This window comes from Falco naumanni, chromosome 3 (assembly GCF_017639655.2).
Source record: "Falco naumanni isolate bFalNau1 chromosome 3, bFalNau1.pat, whole genome shotgun sequence".
NCBI classification, from domain to species: Eukaryota; Metazoa; Chordata; class Aves; order Falconiformes; family Falconidae; genus Falco; species Falco naumanni.
Genome location: NC_054056.1, coordinates 6,729,105 through 6,752,361, shown reverse-complemented (window position 1 = coordinate 6,752,361; position 23,257 = coordinate 6,729,105). Strand labels below are relative to the sequence as shown.

At 58.3% G+C, this 23,257-nt stretch overlaps 3 protein-coding genes across 4 annotated transcripts; 2 read left to right on the top strand and 1 right to left on the bottom strand.

Moving 5' to 3' along the window:
* Positions 1 to 3,102: 3,102 nt before the first annotated feature.
* Positions 3,103 to 6,018, top strand: LOC121085446. The gene is made up of 3 exons (XM_040588113.1): positions 3,103 to 4,598; positions 4,814 to 4,901; positions 5,871 to 6,018. The coding sequence occupies exons 1-3, from the start codon at positions 3,914 to 3,916 to the stop codon at positions 6,016 to 6,018; spliced, it is 921 nt and encodes a 306-aa protein (XP_040444047.1). The 5' UTR covers positions 3,103 to 3,913.
* TRNP1 (TMF1 regulated nuclear protein 1) lies at positions 5,894 to 10,209 on the bottom strand. Its single transcript, XM_040585634.1, has 3 exons — positions 8,709 to 10,209; positions 6,844 to 7,902; positions 5,894 to 6,738 (listed from the first exon to the last, which is right to left on the bottom strand). The coding sequence occupies exons 1-3, from the start codon at positions 9,198 to 9,200 to the stop codon at positions 6,691 to 6,693; spliced, it is 1,599 nt and encodes a 532-aa protein (XP_040441568.1). The 5' UTR covers positions 9,201 to 10,209; the 3' UTR covers positions 5,894 to 6,690.
* A 4,116-nt stretch (positions 10,210 to 14,325) lies between these two features.
* KDF1 (keratinocyte differentiation factor 1) lies at positions 14,326 to 22,728 on the top strand. Of its 2 annotated transcripts, none has more exons than XM_040586119.1 (5): positions 14,326 to 14,370; positions 15,380 to 15,549; positions 17,605 to 18,718; positions 19,666 to 19,740; positions 20,382 to 22,728. In XM_040586119.1, exons 3-5 carry the CDS (start codon positions 17,623 to 17,625, stop codon positions 20,462 to 20,464), a joined length of 1,254 nt encoding a protein of 417 aa, XP_040442053.1. In that variant the 5' UTR covers positions 14,326 to 14,370; positions 15,380 to 15,549; positions 17,605 to 17,622; the 3' UTR covers positions 20,465 to 22,728. The 2 variants fall into 2 exon arrangements, 1 of the variants encoding a protein (XP_040442053.1); XR_005826764.1 differs by lacking the exon at positions 14,326 to 14,370 and having other exon boundaries at positions 15,096 to 15,549; positions 20,382 to 21,375; positions 22,199 to 22,728.
* The last annotated feature ends 529 nt before the right edge of the window (positions 22,729 to 23,257 follow it).

Genomic DNA, 23,257 nt, shown 5'->3' with positions numbered 1-23,257 from the left:
CTCAAGTCCCCAAACCCCATCCTGTTTTTAGCTCTGCCAAATGAGTTTTGCTGGTTGAACAAACCCGCCTGCAAACAACAGAGCCCTGGAAAAGTTTGGGGCATTTTTTTCCTTAAATCCTCACCTCCTGGAGTCACAGCAGCGTGCAAGCCCCAGGTCATGGATGCCCAGGTCAGGATGGCGCCTGTTTCGCAGACACACACCAGCACAGGACATGCAGGAACTGGGACATGCCACCATCTCGCAGGTGAAAACCCAGAGCTGCCTCTGCTCCCCCACTGCTGGAAGAGGAACCCCAAAATCCCAGACTCATTAGTACTGAGGATTATGCCACTGCAATTTTAGGAGATCCTGGTGGGCACGCCAGCGTGCAGAGTCCAGGGACCTCTGCGTCCTCCCCGGGGGAGGCAGCAGGCCGTGTGTGTGTGTGTGTGTGTGTGTGTGTGTGTGTGTGTGTGTGTGTGCTGCAAGCAATAACTGGTGCTTTTGACAATTAATCTCTTTAAACCCCTTAATGAACTGTGATCAGGTTACAGGTCTCCCGTCACGTCGGATTGCTGAGGATTAGCAGGGACAGCCAAATGAAACACGCGGCAAGGGGTGTGTGTGTGTGTGTTTCCCTTGGTGTCTCCTCTCTGTGTATCCCTACTGCAGGGTGGGGTGTTGGTTTTGATATATACACATATTACATTTTATGTCTCTCTATTTTTATATGTATGAGGGGTCGCAGGGGGAACCTGTTCCTGCCTCCTCCAGACCTGCTGTTCATGAGATGGGACGAGGAGCAAGGTGAAACCACTTGCCCGCACCTTGCCCTTTGCTGTACATGTTGTATAGCTATTTTGGGGTGCAGCCCTCTCTCCATCACCCTTCCAAGGGCTTGCCACCGGGATTTGGCTGCTGTGGGTGTAGGGAAACCCCGGTGCTGTAGGGAAGGGGCTTGTGCAGGTCCTGGGATGCTCGGGATCAGCTCTGGAAAGGAGCGGGAGGAAAAGTCCCCTCCTTTGAAAACAGAGCTCTTGGAGAAGATGCTGGATCCTGCTGGAGCGGGTAACATAAAGCACCTGTGGGCTTTGGGAAGGAGCCGGCTGCGGTGCAGGCAGAGGCGTGTGATCGGATTAGGGCAGCCAGGGCTGAAAATAGAGACGCCACTCCGCGACGGGGGGCTCGCGGGGCACTTCAGCAAAGCCTGGGACGGAGGCAGGAGGCAGAGATATTTGAACCCTGGAAAATCACCGCTTGGACAGTCCCAGCTGTTGCTCAATGGCCTCCTCTAGCCTGGCGTTCCTGGAAGGAGAAAGGCCATGAGAAACCACAGCCCCAAGCCCACAAATGGCAGGGTTAATTACCCAGTTTCCCTTGAATTATTCCCTTAAGAAAGGGTTCAAATACCTGGAGAAAACCTTTCTCAACACCTAAATATCTAAAAGGGGTGTGGGGAGGGGATGAGGCTGAAGAAGCCACTTTCTGCTGCTCTTCTCCACCCAAGAGCAGAAAAACTGGGAGGAGGGGACACCATGGGGCAGCTGTGCCAAGGAGGGGCACCACAGCCGAGCCTCATCCCAGTTCTTCCAGGGAGTGGAACGCATGGGGCAGGACCCTGAGAACAGTGGCCAGTCAGCCTCATGCTGGGGGACCCATCAGGCTCACATGGACCCCATGGCATGGCTTTGCATCCTGGTCCAAAGCTACCCAGCTCTGCAGCATCCCCAGCTTACCTCTGGCTGCATCTTGTTGCCAGGGCTGCTTCTGCCTGTGCGGAGCTGGGGACACTGGGCACCATCCTGCCTGTGCCACACGCTGCCACTCATTCCCTGGGGCTGAGACAGGACCAACCAAGGGATTTGCCTGGGATCTCACTCCACGTGGCACTGCCGTGGTCAAAACCACCCAGGACAGGCAATGTGACCATGCCCATGGCTGCCTGGGCACAGGGACTCTGCAGGCTGGGCATCAGGAGAAGGCGGGCAGGAATTAGGCACATTAACTTGCAGGGCAAAACAAACTGATTGCTGAGGTTTAACCAGATCAGTGAGTTAAAGAGCTTTAGCGGGGAAGAGAGAAGTGGACCAAGACGCACTTAGCACAGTGAGGCGAGTGCAGGGCAGCGGGAACAGGCTCCCAAGACCTGGAAGCCCAACGGAGCCAGGGCAAGACCCTGGATGAGGACATAGGGTCAGGCTGCGCCGGGCTGGGGGTGCTGGGGCAGGGGGAGATGGGGTGGTGGGGACAAGGAGTGCCCACCTTGGTCACCCAAATGGCCCCAGGCAGCATCCCCCAGCTCCGCTGCTCTTCACCCAGGGGATGGGTCAGCTGCAAATCCCACACTGACTCCTTGTCCCCAGGGGGGTTGCAGAGTGTCAGTGGGGGGTCTGGGCAGGCATGGGGGGATGAACTGAGAGGGGGGATTTAGTAGCATTCCTCGGCACATCTGAACAAGGGGCTGAAGCACAAGGGTGCCCGGCCCCGGGGCTGATGCTGGGGGAAGCTGGAAATGTCCATGGGCTCAAAAGGAGCCAAGCCCATGCCCGGGGTGTTCCCAGCCCCTGCAGACCCCACCACCACCCCAGGCACGGCTGCTCTGCCCTTAGGACAGAAAAGGGCCAAAGTCCCAGCGTGGTGGGCACCCTCAGCCCCACCAGAAGGCGGGGGGGCAGGGGGCCAGGCTGGGCTCAGCTGCTGGAAGGGGCAGATCAGGGGCCAGGAGGGCAATTCCCACCTTCTGTGGCTAATTAAGGCTGTAATGACCTCTTAAATGAGTAAGGCAGGAGGAGGAGGAGGGCACGAAATGGAGACCGGGGTGTCCCAGGAAGACAAAGGAGGAGGGCTGGAGAAAATGTTATTTAAGTGTTAATACAGCTCTGTGCAGGGAAACCTGGGCTGTGAGGAGGGGAGAGCTAGGGGGGATGCTGGGGGGAGAGGGCAGAGCTTGGGGGGATGGTGGGGAGAGCTGGGGGGTGCTGCAGGGAGAGGGCAGAGTTAGGTGGATGCTCGAGGGAGAGAGCAGAGCTGGGGGGATGCTGGGGAGAGCTGGAGGGATGCTGGGGGGAGCTGGGGGTGCTGCAGGGCAGGGCAGAGCAGAGCTGGGGGGAGGCCGGGGGGGAGGCCAGGCTTGGCTGGGCACCCCGCGGGGGACACCCGGGCCGGGCTCCGCGCCCCAGCCGCCCGGGCAGCCGCCGCCGAAGGCGCTTCCTGCAGCGCCCCCTTGCGGCGGCGTCAGGGAGCGGCTGCGCGCCCCGGCGGCCACCCGCGCCCTGCGAGCTGGCCCGGGGAGCTTCGGGGGTGTCCCTGTACCCCCTCCCATCGCTCTCGCCCCGTCCCTTTCTCCCTTCCCATCGCTCTCACCTCATCCCTCTTGCCCTGCCTCTGTCCCCCCTCTGTCCCCCTTTCCATGCCTGTGTCCCCCCCCCCCCGTCCCTCTTGCCCTGTCCCTGTGTGTGTCCCCCATCCCTCTCGCTCTGTCCCTGACACCCCCCCATCCCTCTCGCCCTGCCCCTGTGTGTGTCCCCCCCGCCGTCCCTCTTGCCCGGTCCCTCTGTGTCCCCCCACTCCATCCCTCTCGCCCGGTCCCTCTGTGTCCCCCCACTCCATCCCTCTCGCCCAGCCCCTCTGTGTCCCCCCTCCATCCCTCTCACACCAGCCCCTCAGAGGCGTTTCAGCCCTGGGGACCATCGGTGCCTGCACCCCTGGTACCCTCCCTGGCACCCGCCGCACACCAACACACTCAATAGCAACGAGCCCAAAAGGAATTAGCGGTGGAAAGGAGAGAAGCTGGGTTTAGGTTTTAACACGCCACATTAGTTTTATTTTTTCCCAGAAAGTCTGTACCAAAATAATCTCATAAAACCAACAAGTGTCAATGCTATTTATGTAACGCTGTTGCTGGCAGGGGGGCAGGAAGGCGAGCGGGGTTATGCAAAGCCCCGTGCTCCTGGGCAGGGGATGCAGGGATGCTCCCAACAGCAGGCACCAGAGGATCCGGCTTCTGCTCCGTTTTCCCTCTGACCTTACACAGGAGGTGATGTGGGTTTTCCCCCCAAATCCACCCCCAAACAGGCCCAGAACCCTCCAGCAAGACTTTGCTGCTGTCCCCAGCACGCACGAGCAGTCCTGTGACAGCATCGGCTGGGGGTGGCACAGGGCTCCTGTGCTGTACGGGGTGTGGAGGGGGGCATGGGGCCAGGTCACCCACCAAGCTAACCCAGGATGCCCACCTGGCATTGCAGGGGGCTCCTGGCTGGTGGCTGGACCAGCTTGTCCACCCAGAGAGCCACCTGGATGCGTGGGTACCCGCACAGCCGTGTTGGCAGCCTGGAACTTGGGGACTGGGCTCGCTGCAGCGGCTTCGGAGAGCCCCGGCAGGCTGGGGAGCAGGAGCATCTTGCAGGAGCTGCTGCAGGAGTCACTGGATGGTGCTTTACCTGCGGAGACGTTGCCCAAAACCGCGGCCCAGGGACTCATCCGGATGCAGGAGGCAATGGCTGCTCCCATGCAGCAGATGCAATCCCACGAGGGCGTTATCCCAGCCATGAGCAGCCACCATGTAACGGGACTCTGGCACCAGCTTTTATTGTCTTTTTACTCTTTTTCGTGGAAAGGTGCCACTTCTCACTGCAGCGGCAGCCTGGGGAGCTGCTGTTACTCCTCCACTCTGAAACCCAGGTCCCAGATGTGTCCATGACTGCCCTCCCCACACACCACCCTGGGAGATGGGGCGACCCTAACTGCCTTTCCCCACCCCTTGAGATCCCAAGTACCGTATTCCAGAGTGGGCAGGTATCCTTATTTCAGCTAAAGGTGCACTTTTTTGCAGGGTGGAGCTGTGAGGAGACCTGGGATCTCCTCCTTGCCCTTCCACCGACCCTCCTGGCCTCGCTGACCACCTCAGCCTCCTCCATCCGGTAGGAAAATGGGAATAAGCTTGTGAATTGGAATGGATGTGGTGTTCCAGCTAAAGATACTGCAGAAACACAAAGTGTGACGAGACCGTAACCTCGCCGAGACCAATGGGTAGGGAGGAACCACTGCATCAAAGGATTTTCCGTGATTTTGGTCTTACTGGTTTAATGAAGTTGATTCATATTTTTTTTTTTACGGTCTTTCCCTGCAGTTCCTTTAAGTAGGTTCTGCTCTAATCAGGTCAAAAGCTGATTTGCAAATAATCACCAGGGAGGGGAAAAAAGCAAGGGATTTAAGCCCAAGCTGTGCATTTCATACTATTAATTGAAAGCTTGGGAGAGATAACGTGTCCCTTCTCCTGGCTGAGACCTGTAAGCTGCTATTAGCAGCAAACTCCCCACCCGGCTTGGGGAATCACCTCCTGCTTGGGATTACGGCTGTGCACGCATGGAAAAAAAAATCCAGCAGGCAGCAATTTAGTGAAAGGGCAGAAATTAGGGAACATCAAGGAGGTAGAGAGCATCAGAGCATCTGTGAGCTCCACACCGAGTAGCACAAACCCCAAAATAATTGTTTGAAAACAAGGATTAATAGGAGAAAGTTCCAAACCTGCCAGCATATGACCTTAGTAAAGTCATGCTGGTAGCTCAAATATTTCTCCGCCACCCATTTTCTGCAGGCACTCACGTGCAAGTTGTGCCTTCTTTGTGACCTTGTACAAATTTTTCAGGATAGACCATGTCTGTACGTGTGCGTGTGTGTGTCCATCCAGCTGTGGTGCCTGGCAGACCCCAGACACCCACAGGGACACTCTGCTACCGGCAGCTCCCAACGCGTCTTCCACATCCCCACACATTTGGAGGAGGGAAGAAGTCAATAATCAGAGCAATCCACTCTGGTATTAATTACATGCCATTACCAGGGCTTATTTGCTAATCCCCATTCTAATCACCCTCTTGGTTAAATTTCAGCCAGCACTTAAGGACACCGCGTGTAATGAATAAAATATATCAAAGTTTACTTCTGCTCGTGTGCAGGCAGCACAGGCAGCAGCACCAGCCGGCGCAGAGGCGAGAAGCGAGGATTACACAACAGACCTGCTGTCTCACACCAAGGTAGTCGCGGCACATTCATGAGTCAGTGAACCCCCCCACCCACCCCACCCCCCAGCCCAAATCAAGTGGGTGTGAGGTGTTTGGTTTTTTGTGGGTTTTTTGTTTGTTTTTTTTAAATTAAAAATAAATAAGGGGGTGAGTTATGGTTTTCCGGCAGGAAGGAGGGATTCATGCAGCCTCCAGGGAAAGCCACTGCGAAAGCTTGGCACAGCAAAGCGAGACCCTGTGTCGGTGGCTTGGCTGAAGGACGCTGGTGGCCCGGGGGATGGCGGACGCTGGTGGCCCGGGGGATGGCGGACGCTGGTGGCCCGGGGGATGGCGGACGCTGGTGGCCCGGGGGATGGCGGACGCTGGTGGCCGTGTCCGGTGGAGGAGCAGGCTGGTGGGGGGCTTTGCCGGCTGAACCGCTGCAGCTCCAGGCTGGGAAGAGGTGATGCTGTCGGGTCCGAGCCCTCCATCCCGAGGCCGGCTCAGGGCTGGTGGGGACAGCGGTGCCAGGGGACAGCACAACCCTTCTGCCCAGAGAGGGGTGCTTTGTCCTGAGCCCACCTCCACCTCCTCATGCCTTCTCCGGAGACCGCAGCGACAGGCTTTGCTGCAGGGTGACATTGGCGGGGGGGGGGGGGCAAGGCCTCTTGCTAGAAGCACCGGGAGGCTTCGAGTGTCACCCGCTCCATCAATCATCAAAGCAGTCCCCAAAATCCAGCTCGGTGGGAGGCAGACGGTGCGGTGCTCCGGGGTGCGGTGCTCCGGGGTGCGGTGCTCCGGGGTGCGGTGCTCCGGGGTGCGGTGCTCCGGGGTGCGGTGCTCCGGGGTGCGGTGCTCCGGGGTGCGGTGCTCCGGGGTGCGGTGCTCCGGTGAGGACCAGTCCTCTTCTGCTCTCTGCCCCCGCGGGGGTGCACAGTCCCGAGCCAAAATCGCCATCCAGGGGGTGGCAGTGGGGTGACGCCGAGCCTGCTCGCTCCCCACCCCACCCCCCCCCCGAGGCTGGCACAGGGGCATGTGAAGGCTGCACCCGAGCCACAGCATGAGGCACAGTCCCACCACTGTCCTGTTGGCCCAGGGTCTCTGGGACCCCCCACCCTGGGGGGCAGCGGGGCTCGGGCAGCCAAGGGGCCCTGCCCCACAGTGGCTGCCCTGAAGCTGCTGCCACTGGGCTGGGGGTGACCCCAGAGTGGGCTGGGGGTGCTGACAGCAGATTCCAAACACCCCCAGATTTGGCAAGATCCCACAGGGACCCCAGACCCTGCCGGGGGGCTCTGTGCACCCCAGATTCCACAGGGTCTCCCAACCCTATAGGGGTTCCCAGACCCTGCTGGGTCCCCCCACCCTCGCTGGCCCCTCCCCGGTCCACCAGCTCACTGCACACCCCTGGAGCCCCGACCCTGCGGGGTCCTTCAAGCACACACACACACACACCCCGATTCCTCAGGGCACCCCAAGGTCTCCAGACCCTGCTGGGTCCCCTGGGGCGCCCCAATCTGACAGGGTCTCCTAAGGACCCCCAAACACCCCAGACCCCATGGGGTGTTCCCCCACCAGCCCCTTCAGGCCAGTGCTGAGGCACCCAGACCCTGCTGGGTGTCCCCACACTGCAGGGTCCCCCAGACCCTGCAGGATCCCCCTGGGACCCCAAAACCTGCCAGGTCTCAGCCCACCAGATTCCCCAGACCCTGCTGGGTTCCCCCAGACCCCTCACACCCTGTAGAATCCCCCCGGGACCCCCAAACCCACCGGTCCCTGACTTACCAGGCTCCCCAGGACCCTCTAAAGGAGCCCAGACCCTGCTGGACGCCCCCCAGATCCTGCAGGGTCTGCCAGATCCCTCACCCCCTGCAGATCCCCCCAGGACCACCGGTCCCTGACTCACTGGACTTCCCAGAACCCTCTACAGGACCCCAGACCCTGCTGGGCATCCCCACCATGGGGTCCCCCCAGATCCTGCAGGGTCTGCCAGACCCCTCACCCCCTGCAGATACCGCCGGGACCCCCAACCCCACTGGTCCCTGACTCATCAGACTCCCCAGGACCCTCAAACGGACCCCAGACCCTGCTGGACGCCCCCCACCATGGGGTCCCCCAGGTCCTGCAGGGTCTGCCAGACCCCCCACCCCCTGCAGATCCCCCTGGGACCCCCAGTCCCCGACTCATCAGACTCCCCAGGACCGTCAAACGGACCCCAGACCCTGCTGGACGCCCCCCACCATGGGGTCCCCCAGGTCCTGCAGGGTCTGCCAGACCCCCCACCCCCTGCAGATGCCCCCAGGACCACCGGTCCCCGACTCATCAGACTCCCCAGGACCCTCAAACGGACCCCAGACCCTGCTGGACGCCCCCCACCATGGGGTCCCCCAGGTCCTGCAGGGTCTGCCAGACCCCCCACCCCCTGCAGATGCCCCCAGGACCACCGGTCCCCGACTCATCAGACTCCCCAGGACCCTCAAACGGACCCCAGACCCTGCTGGGCGCCCCCCCACCATGGGGTCCCCCAGGTCCTGCAGGGTCTGCCAGACCCCCCACCCCCTGCAGATGCCCCCAGGACCACCGGTCCCCGACTCATCGGGCTCCCCAGGACCCTCAAACGGACCCCAGACCCTGCTGGGCGCCCCCCACCACGGGGTCCCCCAGATGGCCCCGACCCCTCCCGCCCCCCCTCCCCGTGCCCCCCCGTCCCTAGGCGGGGCTGCGCGGCGCGGCGGGCAGGCGGCGGGCGGGGGTCGCGGCGGGGGCGCGCGCGCGGCCGGGGGCCCAGGGCACGCAGCTGCGCAGGGCGCGCGCGGCCGCCAGCAGGGCGGCGGGGCGGGGGCGGGGGCGGCGGCGCAGCCCCTTCTGCAGCCGTTGGCTCTGCGCCGCCAGCGCCAGCTGCGCCTGGGCCACGCCGGCCCCCAGCCGGCCCAGGGCCTCGGCGCGGGCGGCCAGGCGCAGCTCGGCGTGCCGCAGGGCGCAGTGCACCTGCCGGACGCGGCCCTCCAGCTCCGCCGCCGCCCGCCGCCGCCCCTCCGCTGCCACCAGCCGCCGCCGCGCCGCCGCCAGCTCCACCGACCCGGGGCTGCCGCTGCCGCCGCCGGTGCTGCTGCCGGTGCTGCTGCCGGTGCTGCCCGTGCTGCTGCTGCTGGGGCCGCCGCGATCGGGGTGCTGCTCGCTGCAGGCAGCCGGGCCCGGAGCTGCCGCCGCTGCCGCCGCCATGGGAACGGGAACGGGAGCGGGGCAGCGCCGCGGCCGCTATATATACCCGGGGGCGGCGCTGGCTGCGGGCGGCTCGGCCCCGCCGGGGGCGGCTCCGCAGCGACAGCGGCACCGGCCCGGGGCGGGGGCGCGACCCCGAGGCGGTGCGGTACAGCGCTGGGGGGGCGGTCGGGCTCCGTATGGCCTGGGGTGACACCGGCACCCGGGGATGCTCGGTATGGCCCGAGGTGACACCGGCACCCGGGGATGCTCGGGCTCGGTATGGCCGGAGGTGACACCGGCACTAGGGGATGCTCGGGCTCGGTATGGCCCGGGGTGACACCAGCACTGGGGGGATGCTCGGGCTTGGTATGGCCTGGGGTGGGGGTGGCATCGGCACCGGGGGATGCTCAGGCTCAGTATGGCCCGGGGTGACACCAGCACCTGGGGATGCTCGGTATGGTCCAAGGTGACACTGGCACTGGGGGATGCTCGGGCTCGGTATGGCCCGGGGTGACACCAGCACCTGGGGATGCTCAGCTTCTGTACGGCCCAGTACAACACCAGGCTCGGTATGGCTTGGTGTGATACTGGCATTCAGGGGATGCTTGGGCTTGGTATTGGCCCAGTATGACACCAGGCTGGGTATGGCTCAGTACAGTTACCAGCACCATCACAGGCCCATGCTCAGTAGGCCCAGTATGGCATGGCACCGATACTGGCACCAACATGGCCCCGGGCTTGGTATGGCATGGTACAGCATGGCACTGGCACCAACATGGCCCAGGGCTCAGTATGGTACAGGATGGCCCTGGGCTGGTACACCATGGCACCGGCACCAGCACAGCCCTGGGCTCACTATGCACAGTACAGCACCGGCCCCAGACTTGGTATGGCACCGGCATGGTAGCAGCCTCTGTATAGCCCAGTATGGCACAGCACTGGTCTAGGTATGTCCTAGCATGGCACTGGCCTGGTGGCGTTAGTAGTTTGCGGTGCAGAAAAACCATTCTCCCTTCTGGGGGGGGTCCCTGCAAAATGCGGAGCTGGAGGGGGGGTGTCAATGGGAAAGGCTGAGAGGGTTACTGGGGGGGTCACTTGGAAAAGCTGCACTGGGAGAAAGTTACTGGAGGAGTTATTGGGAAAGGCTTGGGCTGGGGAGGCTTGCTGGGAAAGGATACTGGAGAGATTTACTGGGAAGGTTTGAGGGAAAGGCTGGACTGGGACAGGTTACTGGGACGGCTGGTTTCATGTCTGCAGCCCCTGGGAGAAGCTGCTGGTGCTGGTTGGGGGACACTGGTGGCCCAGCTGCCAGCCTGGGGCAGGAAGAAGGGCAGGGGGAAGCCCCCACTCCCCCCCGGGGCTGTGGCTGGGGTGTCCCAGTCTTGGGGTATGGGGGAGGTGGCACCAGGACAGCATGTCCTTGGTTGCATGGCTGTCACTGCAGTGTCGCTGCCAACATCATTATCATTTAAGACAGCATTAATAGAGCTGAGAGTGGGCTGAGATGGCACAGGGAGGGGGCTGGAGCAGGAGGGGTCCGCTGCCACCTTGCTCCCCCACAAGGAGCCTGTTTTTTGGGGTTCCTCCTGCCGGGATGTCACGCTCAGCGGCTGCGTCTTCACATAGGTGCATCGGGTAAAGCCTGCTTGTGTTTCACATCAGAGTAGCAGAGGATAAAAGGGATGATAGGAACTGGGTGCCAAGGTCTCATCCCACCCCCAGACAGGAAAAAAAGCCTAATCCAAAAAAAAAAAAAAAAAAAAAAGCCCCAGCCTAAATCTGTTGCAGGCAGAGGCACGTCCAGGCCTGCGGTAGATGTCACCCCAGTCCCACGTGGGCTGGAGGCAGCTTTGCTTTCCTTAGGGGGGCAAAAATACCCCATCCTTTGTGCTTGACGTCACATTCCTGCTCTTGCCAGCCCTGCCACACGTCTGCCAGACACTGAGCAGCATGAGAGGCTGCTGCGTCACTGCTCCCGGCCCCCGCTGCCTGCTCGTCCCTTCCCTGCTGGTCCCCAGCTCCCGCTGCATCCCCGCTGCCCGGTGTCAGGCACGGTCACGGCATTTGCTGAAGCTCTGCAGGCTGCCTTTCAGGCTGTAGGAAAGGCTGAAGTCCAGACTGAACCATCTTTGTGTATCCCATGCAAATGCTGCTATAAAATGGGGTTCAGAGATTTGAGGGGTGCAGCTCCATCGCAGGTGCAGTGTCAACCCTCTGCCTGCAACCCAAAGAAGCTATGGGGACAGGCAGGTATTAAATGGAACATCCTCCCCTCTGTTTTTTTGCTCTGCTTTGGTGAAACCTGGACCCCCAAAGCTACCCCCAAAGAGGGAAGGGGCCAGGGTTTGTCCTGCAGTGAGCTTGCCCTGTTCCCCAAAGTGAAACCTCAGAAGCGCTGAGGTTGGAGGGACCTCTGGAGGTGCCCGCTTCATCGGTCACCTGCTCATAAAATAATTGAATTTTTGGGTCACACCCCAGGTCTGTGCTGCTTATCACCTTCCCAGCTCCAGTCCCTGGTCCAGAGTGAGAAAAGGAAATGGAGACAGGGAACAGCTGTGCCTGGATGTGAGTTTAAGAATCAAGAAGGGGCCAGATGGGCTGGGGGCATTAGCCAGCGAGGATGAGGCTGTCACTGAGGCCCCCACAGTGGCTGTGCCCCCAGGCTGTCCCAGCCAGCCATGGCACAGCCAGGTAGATGAGCAAACAGAGGCTGGTAAGGCAAATAATAGAAAAATAGAAGAAATGCTCCTGCCACTCGGGGTAAGGCACTGCCTGAGTCCCAGAAACCCTCCGGTGCTGGTGAGGGATCTCTGCTGGGGCTGACGAGCTATTAATGATTTAGCAGAGGAGTCTGAAATTAGAAGCGCTCAGAATAAACCTCTTTGATGCAAAAGCCCGGTTGAGACCGTTGTTCTCCCTTCCCCGGCAGCGACCCTCCGCAGCCGCATGCAGAGGCACCAACAGCCGGGATGGGGCACGGTGCTGCATCCCGCAGCTGGTCCAGTGCCGGTCCCCAGGGATGTGAGAGGACGTAGCGAGGGCTGTGCACTGGCCTCTTATCTCAGTCTCTTTAAAGCCCTATGCTGGGATGTGCTCCAGAAAAATGAAGCCTTATTATAGGCAGTAAATAATTGATATTAGTGTCATCTCAGTCTCTCTGCAATTTTTTTCCCCAGGTGTCCCAGTTACCGGGGGCGGGGAGGACCCAGGTGCTGCTCTCCCTGGCCTGGTTTAAGGGAAGGAATCCTGCATCAGGATTTCAGGTTTAAGCCCCAGGACTCCTGGGCTGACGCAGCTCCCTGCCCCGCTGTCCTAGACCCAACGCTGGCATCAGGGGCCTGGGACCGGGACCAGAGCCCTGGCAGGCGGCAGCTCCACTGGGAGGTGCTGGGACATGGGGAAAGGGCAGGAGCCGAGGGGTGCTGGACTCAGGGGGCCACGCCGTGCCGCTCAGCTCGTCCTGGAAGTGCCAGGCTGGATGGGGCAGCGCCGGGAGAGGGTTTTGTGCCCAGGATCTGTGCTCAAGGCACCTGGCAGAGGAGATGACACGTTTCCAGGCAGTGCTTGGAGTTAAATCCAAGTAAAAACAGGGAAATTACACCGGCTGGAATGAAGTACGGTGTTCCCGTGCCAGAGGCTTAAATAAATACATGCCATCTTTGTGCCCTTTAGAGAAGGACTGAGCTTCTTGGCACCAGCACCATCCTTTAAATTGGTTTTTCTCTCTCCTGCCTCCTCTCAGGTACCCAGTGGTGCCCCCAAGCCAGGCAGCTGCTGCTCCCCACAGCCTCAGTGCACGCTGCCACCCGCCGGGCTCCTGCCCCGCCACCCGCTCCTGCCCCACCACCCGCTGGGCTCCCCCCAAACCTTCGGGGAAGGGTCCGACCCCCCAGGAGTGAATCAGCAGCTCTTTGGAAAGAACCACTCAATCCCCGAGCGGCGACGAAGAGGATGGGCTGAGCCTGACAGCCCCGGTGCCTGCCATGTGCTGGGCATCGCTGCAGCATGTGTCCCCCCGGTGCCACCGAGGTCCCCAGGGGAACTGGGGCAGGAACGACGGTTCCCAGCGTGAGGAGGGATGGACGATGTTGTCACTTCACAGGGTGCTGAGCAGAGAGGGGGGAATCGCCCCAGGTCCCCCCATGGCTGCAAGGGGCAGAGGGGTGGCCAAAGGCTTTGGGGGTGTTGAAGCACTTGGCCGTGACCTGGGTGAAGGTTCATCCTGGAGGGATGGGCTCCTGGCTCCAGGCTGAGCACCCAGAACTGCAGGCAGCACCCAGGGAGGCACGGGCGAGGGTCCTGTGGGACCCCAGGGGACACACACAGCTGCCCCACCTCTGCCCCTTCATGTCCCTCAGCAGTGGGGTGCTGTCTGGCGCAGCCATGGGGACCCTTGGGATCTGCTGGGGCAGGGATCCTCAGTGACAGGGATCCTCCCTAACCTGAATTCACGGGGATGAGGGCCCTTGAGACAGGGATCCTTTGGGATGGGGATCCTTAGGAACTGGGCATCTTTGAGGACAGGGATCCTTTGGGACAAGATCCTCAGGGATGAGGGTTCTTTGGGACAGGATCCTTGGGGATCCTTTGTGACATAGATCCTTGGGAAGTGAGGCCTTTGGGGCTGGAGACCTTAAGGGAATAGATATCCTCAGGGAAGACGGTCCTCAGCAACAAGGATCCTTGGGGATGAGGACCCTCAGAGATGGGAATAGTTTGGGACACAGACCCTTGGGGACGAGGATCCTTGGGCAGAGGGATGCTTTGAGGCAGAATCCTTAGGACAGGGGTCCTTGGGGGTGGGGACCCCGAGGATGGGATCCCTGGGGCTGGGGACACGAGGGACAAGGGTCCTTAGGGGCAGGGGTCCTTGGGGATGGAGACCCCAGGGATGGGGTCCTTGGGAATGGGGACATGGGGGACAAAGGTCCTTTGGGGCAGGGGTCCTTGGGAATGGAGACCCCAGGGATGGGGTCCTTGGGAACGGGGACCCGGGGGACAAGGGTCCTTGGGGACAGAGTCTTTGGGGACAGGGTCCCTGGGGCCGGGGACCCGGGGCCGGGCAGCGCAGGCCGGAGCGGCCCCGCCCGCCGCGCTCTGCTGTCCCTCGCGGCGCCCCGTCGGGCCGGGTCACGTGGTTCACCTGGCCCAGGTGAGGCGGGGCCGCGCGCCGCTCCCTGGCTCGCAGGTAACGCCGGGCCGGGGGGGGGGCAGCGCCGCCGGGGGGCCCCGACCCCCGCCCCGGCCCCGACCCCTGCCCCGGCCCGCCCTCCCCCGTCGGGGCCGCCCGGCCCGGGCCCGGGGGCAGCAGCAGGCCGCGGCCGGCCGGGAGGGAGGGGCGAGCGCTGCCCCCCGCGGCCCCGGGGATCCCCCCGCCCCCCCCGCCCGAGGCCGGGGTGCCCCGGCTGCCGCCCCCCCGCTGAGACCGGCCTCTCCCCCGCCGTGCGCACCCCGAGAGCGGCGCCCCGAGGCCGTGTGCCCCCCCCCCGGGCTGGGGGCAGCCTCCCCCCCCCCCCCGCCACCAGCTGTCCCCGCGCTGCCGTTGTGCCCCCCCCCCCCCCCGCTCTGTCCTCTCCTCCGGCTGCGCTGGGACCTGCCCTGCCCCCGCCCCGGGGGGCTCTCCCGGGGTGGGGGCTGGGCCCTGCCGGGCCTGCTTGGCCTTCGAGGGCTGGAAAGCAAAGGGGGGGAGCGCGGGAGGGGGGCTCTGTGGAAACCCCGCGCCCTCGGCTGCCGGTTCTGCTCCCCAAAACCCAGCGTCCCGAGGGGGGCCGGGGTGGGCAGGGGGCCCCCCTGTTTGTGAGGAAGGGGCGAACTGTATCTGCGGGGGGGGGGGGCTGCCTCAGCAGGGGGGTGCTGTGGGCCGGGGCACAGGGAGGCTCCCGGGGGGTGTTTCTGGCCGGGGGGTGCGTCAGGTTGGGGATGGGGTCCCAGGGGGGCTGGCGGGAGGCCGGGAGCTTTGTGGGGCAGCTCGCGGCTCCTGGCGAGGCGCCTTAGAAAACTGGGGGGTTCCTGATGTTTAGGAGAATTTATTTCTGTCTGTAAATTTATCCTGAGTTCAGGTCCTCGGGCTCCTGTTTAAGTGGGCCCTTCGCCCTCCCTAGCTTCTAACGAGGGCGACATGGCAACGCTGGCAACCCCATGTGACTTTGTTAAGTAGGTTCACAACTTAATTTAGCTTTTTTTTAAAACTTTCAAAGGAAATCCTATCCTCTGAACCATGAAGATCTTAGACCCCGGCTAACTCTTGGACGTGCGAACTGTGAATCCCTCCTCGCCCTGCCGAGGCAGATGCAGAAGTTCTTTAGAAGGATCTTCGCTATCGACACGCGGTGCCTGCCTGAGACCAGAGACGGCTCCTGGCGACCCTGTGAGTATCAGCTCAGCTGTGGATTTTAGTCCCAGCTTTTGTTGATGGCCATGTTAAGCAGCTGGCTGCGGGTTTCCATCCAGTCCGTTGTGCCAGAGAGGCTGCTGGATCGAGGAGCTTGTATGTGCTGACAGGGATCTCTTCAGACATGTGATCTGGTGGTCACAGAAACGTGAGATGTGATGGGAAGAGGGTGAGCTCAGTGTTCGGGGCCGGAGGTGCCTCTGATGCCTGATGCAGCTGGGGGGTTGTGCAGTGTCAGGCAAGAGGTTCAGTCTCTGTGCCTGCAAGTCTTTTTTTGTAGAGCTTTACTCCTGAGATGATACCCTTCCTTATGCCAAAGATGCTCTGAAATTTCAGAATATTGTATATTGTTACATAAACGATCATGGCTCTGCAATGCGTGTGTTAGATCGCTTGGTGAGGCCTCAGTATTAAGAGAAACATTGCAGGAAGCAGTTCTGTGCTTAGATCGGCTCCAACGTTTTCTGTTTGTTTTTAAATTTTGAACTGCATTACAAAAATAGTGAAGCTGAGGAAAAAAAAACCTGTTGTCTGAAGTGCAAGCAAACAAAACTCTCCACTGATGCTGAGGCTAGGGAGCTTTGCCTGCTGAAACTGGAGTGTCTGGGACTTTTGTATTTAACATATTGTCCAGGAATGTGCAGAGGGAACTCCTGGGACATGTACTACTTAGAAATTTTTAAAAGCAAATGGAGCCAAAATATTCCTGGAAAGCAGTGGTGTGCTGTAACTGCCTGGTTTTCAGTCTGTGCCTGTTTCTTTGTGGGGGCAACATTACTATTTGTTTTAAAAAAAGAGAAAAAGCAGCAATGCTTTAACAAGGTAGGACAGATTTATTTATTCATGCTTGAGGTGCCCTATAGAAAGTATACAGTAGAGCAGCAGGGACAGTCCAAAAATGCTTAAGCTATGGCTGGGCTCTCACTGCTTATTAATTAGCCTAATTAGTATTTAAAAGGATCTCTTGGAGGGTGAAAGGAGTGTTAGCCAAGAAGCTTAGAAACCGTGGACAACTTAGGGGCCCACTGTAGTCTGGGATAAAAGCGGCAGCAACAGAAGTGGAGAGCGACAGCCTTGACCTGACTTTGCTCGCCATCGCCGAGCTTTCCTCGTAACAGGGAGATTTAATGTGCCGGGCTCTGCTTGTTGGATCCGTGGAGCTGTACCCTGTAGGAACAGTTTACTCCTGGGAGCAGACCTGGGGCAGTGGTGTTAGTCCATTGGCAACAAGAAAAACAGTTGAGCAGATAGCCTGCTGTAGGATTTCTGCAGTAGGGCTTTGCAAAGGTTTTCCTCCCATGAGGCGCGATTTGAGACCGATTTGCTGACAAGATCTTTTCTTTAATCCAGATGAAGACATCAGTTTTCATAGGACAGTCTTTAACATAACACGGCCTTAGCATGACTAGCAAAATTCATCAGTGTTAGTAATGGCATTGCTAAATCCTCTAATTTAAATAACATTGAATAATCTGCAGTCTGAATTGGCAGCTTGCATAAAGATTGATTGCTTGTCATCCCCTCCTGGGCATGGTGTGCTTTACCCTGACAGGATGAGCACTGTCAGGGCCCAGCTTAATCCTGAGGAATGCAAGGCAAAGGGGAAGTTGTTTAAAAGAAGATACTTTTCCCTTTGGAGCCTGTCAGCCAGCTGCACCTATGGCTCTGCCGCTCGTTAATTGCTCTGTCTTCCAGCTGTGTTGAGGAAACCTCTTTGGAAGGTTACAGGGGTTGTGATGTCATAAAAATAGCCCTTTTAAAACATCTCTCTTCTGATTCAAGCATCTACCGAAAGGAAGCAGCAAAGCTAGAGCAGTCGGAGAGCCCTGAAGCACAGGCTGGATTCCCCTTCTGTGTGACAAGTGAGGACAGCATGAGTCCAGATGCAAAATATTTCTGTAAATGACTGAAATGTTGAATTTGAGAATCACTGAATGGGAATGTCAGGACCTTCTCTGTGGATCAACAGCCTTGCTAAGGTGAGACACGTGACGGATGCTTGGTTTGACCTGAGACCTTCTCGTTCTCCAGGTGCCTGAGCGGTGAGCCATGCTGGGCCGGAAAACGGGACTCCCCCAGGACCTGAACAGCCACCGCCAGCTGAACCAGTCCTGCCAGGAGGCTGTGCCCCTGCGGACCAGAGCGGCCAAGGAGACGGATGTCAGTTTGGAGGTGTTCAGCGGCTCTACGCCTGAGATCAAACAGAGCCGCACCAGAGCCCAACAGACGCGGGACAGGAAAGGTCGCAAAGCTGAGCTCAAAGACTCCAACGGGAGAGAGGCAGAAACAATTACCTTTATTTCTGGTACAGCAGAAGCTCCCCCAAACCAGAGCTTTTGCTGTTTCTCTCTGTCTCGGGCCTGGAACACATACAAGGCTGTTTTCTGTTGTATAGTGACCTGTGGGGGCTGTTTTCAGGACTGCAGTGTCTGTATCCCCTATCCAGGGCCCACCGAGACCTCCACTGATGACGGAAAGAACGGAGATTATAATGGGCGACTGCCCAACAGCCCTGCCAACGTCTCTCCCACTGAGAAGAATGGGAACCAGATCAAAAAGTCCAGCATGGGTAGCAGTTTCAGTTACCCCGATGTGAAACTGAAGGGCATTCCTGTCTATCAAAACAGGAGCGCCAGCCACCACTTGGAGTCCGATTCATGCTGCAAAGAGCTGCTGCCAGAGAAGCCCTTCAGGAACAGCATAGAAAAGCCAACACTCCCCAGCAGCCACCGCAGTTCAGAGGAGTATTATTCCTTCCACGAGTCTGACCTGGACATCAGCGAGCTGAACGGCTCCATGTCCAGCAGGGAGATCGATGTCCTGATCTTCAAGAAACTGACAGAGCTCTTCAGCGTCCACCAGATCGATGAGCTGGCCAAGTGCACGTCAGACACTGTCTTCCTGGAGAAGACCAACAAGATCTCAGACCTCATCAATAGCATAACTCAGGACTACAACCTGGATGAGCAGGATGCTGAATGCAGGCTGGTCCGAGGCATCATCCGCATCAGCACCCGGAAAAGCAGGGTCCGGCCCCATATTTCTGTCCCAGCGAGCCAGAGCCACGAGGAGAAGTCCAGCAGAGGCAACGCACCAGACAGCGGTAATGAGACGATGCTGGAGTCCATGGTCATCAGCCAGGATGGTACGTGCAGCTTCCTTGGTGTGACCGCTTCAGTACAAGACGGTTATTTTATCAAAGCCATGGAGACATGACAATGGAGTAGGGCTGACAGCTGGTGCCTGTCTTCAGGCTGGGCTGATTTTCCTGGAGTGTGGGAATGGAGACCCTTATTTATGACTGGAGCCCTCTGCGTCTCGCCACTCGCTGTGCTGTGGCTTTCTTGATATGTGTATCTTTCACCGTCAGTGAACTCTGCACTGAGCAAAACAAGGGCTTATTCTGCTGCTGCGGCAATGATCCTGGCCTTCCTCTGCACCTCTAAGCTAGGCAGAAAGGCCGTGAGTCAAACTTAACTGGTATGACCAGATGAGCTGGCTTGTGCCGGAGGATGTCCAGTTACTAAGCTGGCTCTCACCCCTGTGTTCTACCAGCGCTCTTTGCTAATGCCACCCTTAGTCTGCCGTGACAGAGTGCCTCCCTGGTGCTGAGCCTTCCTCTGCTCAGTGCGTGAGCAGCAGCCAGTACATACCCCTGCCAGGAGGAGGGAAGGGCTGCTGCCACCGTGTTAAGTGCCTTGTGGCTGTTCCAGGGATGCTTTCCTCCTTCTCTGGAGCAGCCTGAAGGTCCCTCCAGAGCAGGTAGTAAGAGGGATTGTTGTGGCAAGACCTTGAAAAGCAGCGTGTGGGTGGCAAAGAGACATCCAGACAGAGTGGAGGAAGCTGGGGGGCTGTTGTGCTTCCCAGTTCAGCAGTAAGGCTGCTGTTGCTTCCCGGTGTTTAAAGACTACAAAGCTCGTTTTACCCACACAATGGTGGAAGCAATCTGAAGAATCAGACTCTACCCCTCCTGTTACCCAGGGGTGGTGCCTCCTGGAGGAGAGCCCTGTGCGTTCCTTGACAGGGGTCTTCACCCTCGAGTCACAGCTGCCCATCCTTCCCTGTCTCAGGCCCTCTTGGTTTTCGTTCCAGATCTGGCCGTGCAAATATCGGAAGAAACACCAGCAGATGTGATAGCCAGGAATATGAGGCGGCACAGCAGCGCAGGTAACGTGCCTGGCCGGGGGTCTTGGCTGCAGAGGTGTCACAGGGATGAGGGGAGTGCCCTGAATTTCCCATATTTTGCGTGCCTGCGGTTTTCACCAGCTGCAGGGGTTGAGCTGACGCCTGCCTCTTAGGTGACCGTAAGGGGTGTAGCTCTGTTGAGCCTGGGGAGCGCGGGTAGCTCAGAAGGCTGCCTGAGGTGCTGGGTCCTCCTGAAGAAGAACGAAACCCAAGTGTGGAGTGCCTTCAGTCTCTGGGTGTCTTGACAAAGTTTGGGGCTGTCTTTGGGGTGTGACCGGCTAAGGTCACAGCTGGGTTATACTGGGAACAAAAGGAACTGCAGAAGGGAAGCAGAGGAGAGTGACGGGCTTTCCCCTGAGCCCTGATCCTCACAGCATGCGTGCTCCACTCCAAAGAGCAGCCCAGGGCTAAAAGACAAGTTTTCTCCTGCATAATGACAGATCTGCCCTAGAAGATGGCTACAATACAGGCGGGGTTGTTCCCTGCCTGTGGGCTTTGTGTGGCTTTCTCCTCCCTCATGATACACAAACCCTTTTGTGGCAGTCGCTTGCCTAACTGGCAGGCGCTCGGCTGCTGTAGTTCACGTTGTCTAATGTCACCATCTCTTCTCTTTCCTCTCCAAGGCTCTCCAACAAGCAGAGATTCCTCTTTCCAAGACACAGAGACTGACTCATCTGGGGCACCTCTGCTTCAGGTGTATTGTTGAGGGAAAGGACCCAAGCAGCAGGCAGGCGTTCCAAGGCTTTGCTGCAATCGGATGTCTCCTCTTTCAAGACGGAGTGTGCTATGCCACTTTCCCCCCCTACCCCCAGTCTACCCTGACCCTTTGTTGAAGCCAAATTTCTCCCGCTGTCTGAATTTCACTGGAATTTTTTTTTTTTTTTTTGGACAATATAGAACATCAAGGAAGTGAACTGTGGAACTAATGAACTTGGGAGGTGGAATGTACCCAGGGAGGAGAAGATGAACAAGGAAGTATCAGATAACTTGTGCCTCTATCATTTCCGTACTTCACGTTTAGCTTCAGCAACCTGAGTGGTCCAGCCCTTTCCCTGCTTTGAGGATCTGTCGTATACAGTTCTTGCTTTCTGGCATTGCCTAAGTTAATTTGGGTAGGGAGTAACTGGATGGTGGCTCTGTGTTGGTGCTGATGCTGAGGTGAAGGTCAAGCACCTGATCTCTAGGGATCCAAATCTCTATTTAAAGTGGCTGGCTTGGTCCCAAAAATGTAAGTCCTCTCTCCGTGGTGTTTGCAGTAGCCAGATCTGCCTTCTTCCTACTGACAGCACTCTGTCGTCATCTGCTGCCTTGTAAGGAGAAGGTTCAGGTAATGTGGTTCATTTAATCTTTGGCCTCTTGGCATGTCTCCCACGGTAGTGCCCAGCTGCAGAGGGGTGGGATGCCTGGACAGCTGCCCCCCTCTTGCCTCCCGAGCGGCCCATGGGGATCAGCTTTGCAGTCACTGCCAGTCTGATGTGAGCTGCAGGCGTGCGGTGTTACCAGCTGCAGGCATTGCCCCGTGACTTGCGTGCCTCGCTGGCCAAGCCCGCTGCATTTCCCCGGCACGCTTGGGGCCATGCTGACTGCTGGGCAAGCCTTGAACTGGGGTTATGACAGGTGAGGAAAAATAGTTGGTTCATTTTTAAGTTTTTGTAATTAAGAATCGGGCTGTTTGACTGTTCTGCTAGCCACTTTTAAGGGAGTTTCTTGCTTCAAAAGGAAAACCTCCCCTGGGAATGTCTCCAGGGAGTCTGTGAGGAACGGATAGGTCCTGCCTTTCCCCTGTGGGTGCTCAGCACCTTCTCCTTCCCGTGGCTCCTCTCTAACAGCCAGGCAGAAGCAGGAGATGTGGTGTCACTGCCCTGAGGGCACCGTGCCAGGCGACCTTGAGGGCTGCAGCATTGCAGCAGGAGGAAGCTCTATCTTACTGGTATTGCCACTTGGTTGTTTATCACAAAGTAAATATGTGAAGCCATGGGACTTCGAGTACATTCGAGTGCCCTTGGATGTGAATAGAAAACACGCTTAGTTGAATTTACCAGCCATAGAATAAACACACCCAGGTTTTTTGGGGAGAGAGAAACCAAAATAGGCCCTGTGCGTTGGTGTGGACCATATTTTTGTGCCTTAATTGAACAGAAATGTGCCTTTATTTCATAGCCTGTGATTGCTCTTCAAAAAGCTGAGTAGGGGGGAAAGGATTTAATATTAATATGAGCAGTCAGGGTTATTTAACCAGCCAAAGCCCTTTGAAATGTACAGTTCAAGTCCCTGTTGGAGCCTGTTTTTGTAAATTGCTCGCGTTTCAGAGCACGCTTTCATAAATCACAAACGTTACTGAGACCACACCTTGAGACACTTGATGGGAGAGAGATTTCGAAAATAAAGAGGAGGGTCTGAGACTTGGATTTGGTTTCCCCTCCCTACTTTGTTTTTAAAGTTGTTGGTTTGTGGAAAAACGCATTTATGCAAGGAAGAGACTTGAAGCAAGTCCAGGCCGGGACTCCAAGAGGAACTGTGGTCACCTCCTTCCGAATGCCACACGTATGGATGGACCCGTTTGGCTTCCTGCTTCTGAATGGATTTGTACATACGTACTGGGACAAGTTTACTTCAACCTGTGCACTGAGGCGTCAGCATGGGTCACGCTGACATGTAGCTCTGTGGTCCAGGCACTGGAGCTTTGGAGACGAGGGGTGAGGATGGACTTGCAAAGAGCTGCCGATTGCTATTACAGATGCAATAGTATGTTTTTGATGTTTAGTCTGTGTACGAAGTGTGAATGTGTGTGGATTAAGCTTGCAAAAAAAAAAAAAAAAAAAACACCCCAAAAACTCACTCAGAGGAAGACTGTCAATTTGATGGTCCCTGAAGCTGGTGCACCTGTGGTGTCTTACGGGATTCTTTTGCACTCCTTGGCCTTAAATGTCTGATTCAGTCTTTTTTTATAAAGCAAAAGTTGTGTCTTTACCTTTGCTGTGTCTTTTACGTTCCTGCTCGCAGCCGTTTGAGGAGAGCATCCCTCAGGGGAGGGAGCCTGGGCCAGGCAGGGAGGCTTGTGCAGGGAGTTGCTGATCCCTGCTTTTCCAGCAGAATGTGGACAAAGATATTTTCCTCCATTTGGTGGTGCTTGCCCATTCTCGGAGGGCTTGTTCAGAGGGCTGAGTGCCGGGTTGGTGCACGGGACACAGGGAAGCTGGGTGCAAATAAAGGAGCCTCTGGGGGAGCATCAGGGAAACCTGGACCTTCCCTGAGGGGTGATGCTGGAACTGAGCTCTGGAAAAACAGCCTCAGGGGAGAATTTCCAGCTCGTTCCCTGTGATGTAGACAGCTGTTGCTAGAAAATGCAAGGATCACTCTGGAGCATCTGCTGTTCCTGGTGGGGGGGCAGGATCCACTCGGGGAAGAGGCTGGCTCGGTCTCCGGTCTCTGAGCCTGTGACTTGAAGGACCCGTTTTGCATTTTCTAATTTTACTACAAAAAAATCAGCTGATAACCT

Bases quoted from the DNA above. Each gene is read 5' to 3' on its own strand.
- LOC121085446 (XM_040588113.1), top strand. From the start codon at position 3,914: ATGCAAAGCCCCGTGCTCCTGGGCAGGGGATGCAGGGATGCTCCCAAC. The intron at 4,599-4,813 runs GTGCCACTTCTC...ACTTTTTTGCAG, and splicing joins TTACTCTTTTTCGTGGAAAG to GGTGGAGCTGTGAGGAGACC. The intron at 4,902-5,870 runs GTAGGAAAATGG...GTTAAATTTCAG, and splicing joins ACCTCAGCCTCCTCCATCCG to CCAGCACTTAAGGACACCGC.
- KDF1 (XM_040586119.1), top strand. From the start codon at position 17,623: ATGCTGGGCCGGAAAACGGGACTCCCCCAGGACCTGAACAGCCACCGC. The intron at 18,719-19,665 runs GTACGTGCAGCT...TTTTCGTTCCAG, and splicing joins CATGGTCATCAGCCAGGATG to ATCTGGCCGTGCAAATATCG. The intron at 19,741-20,381 runs GTAACGTGCCTG...TTCCTCTCCAAG, and splicing joins GAGGCGGCACAGCAGCGCAG to GCTCTCCAACAAGCAGAGAT.
- TRNP1 (XM_040585634.1), bottom strand. From the start codon at position 9,200: ATGGCGGCGGCAGCGGCGGCAGCTCCGGGCCCGGCTGCCTGCAGCGAG. The intron at 7,903-8,708 runs GCGCCGCGCAGC...GGGGTCCTGTAG, and splicing joins CCGCCCGCCGCCTGCCCGCC to AGGGTTCTGGGAAGTCCAGT. The intron at 6,739-6,843 runs CCCGGAGCACCG...GGAGCACCGCAC, and splicing joins CGCACCCCGGAGCACCGCAC to CGTCTGCCTCCCACCGAGCT.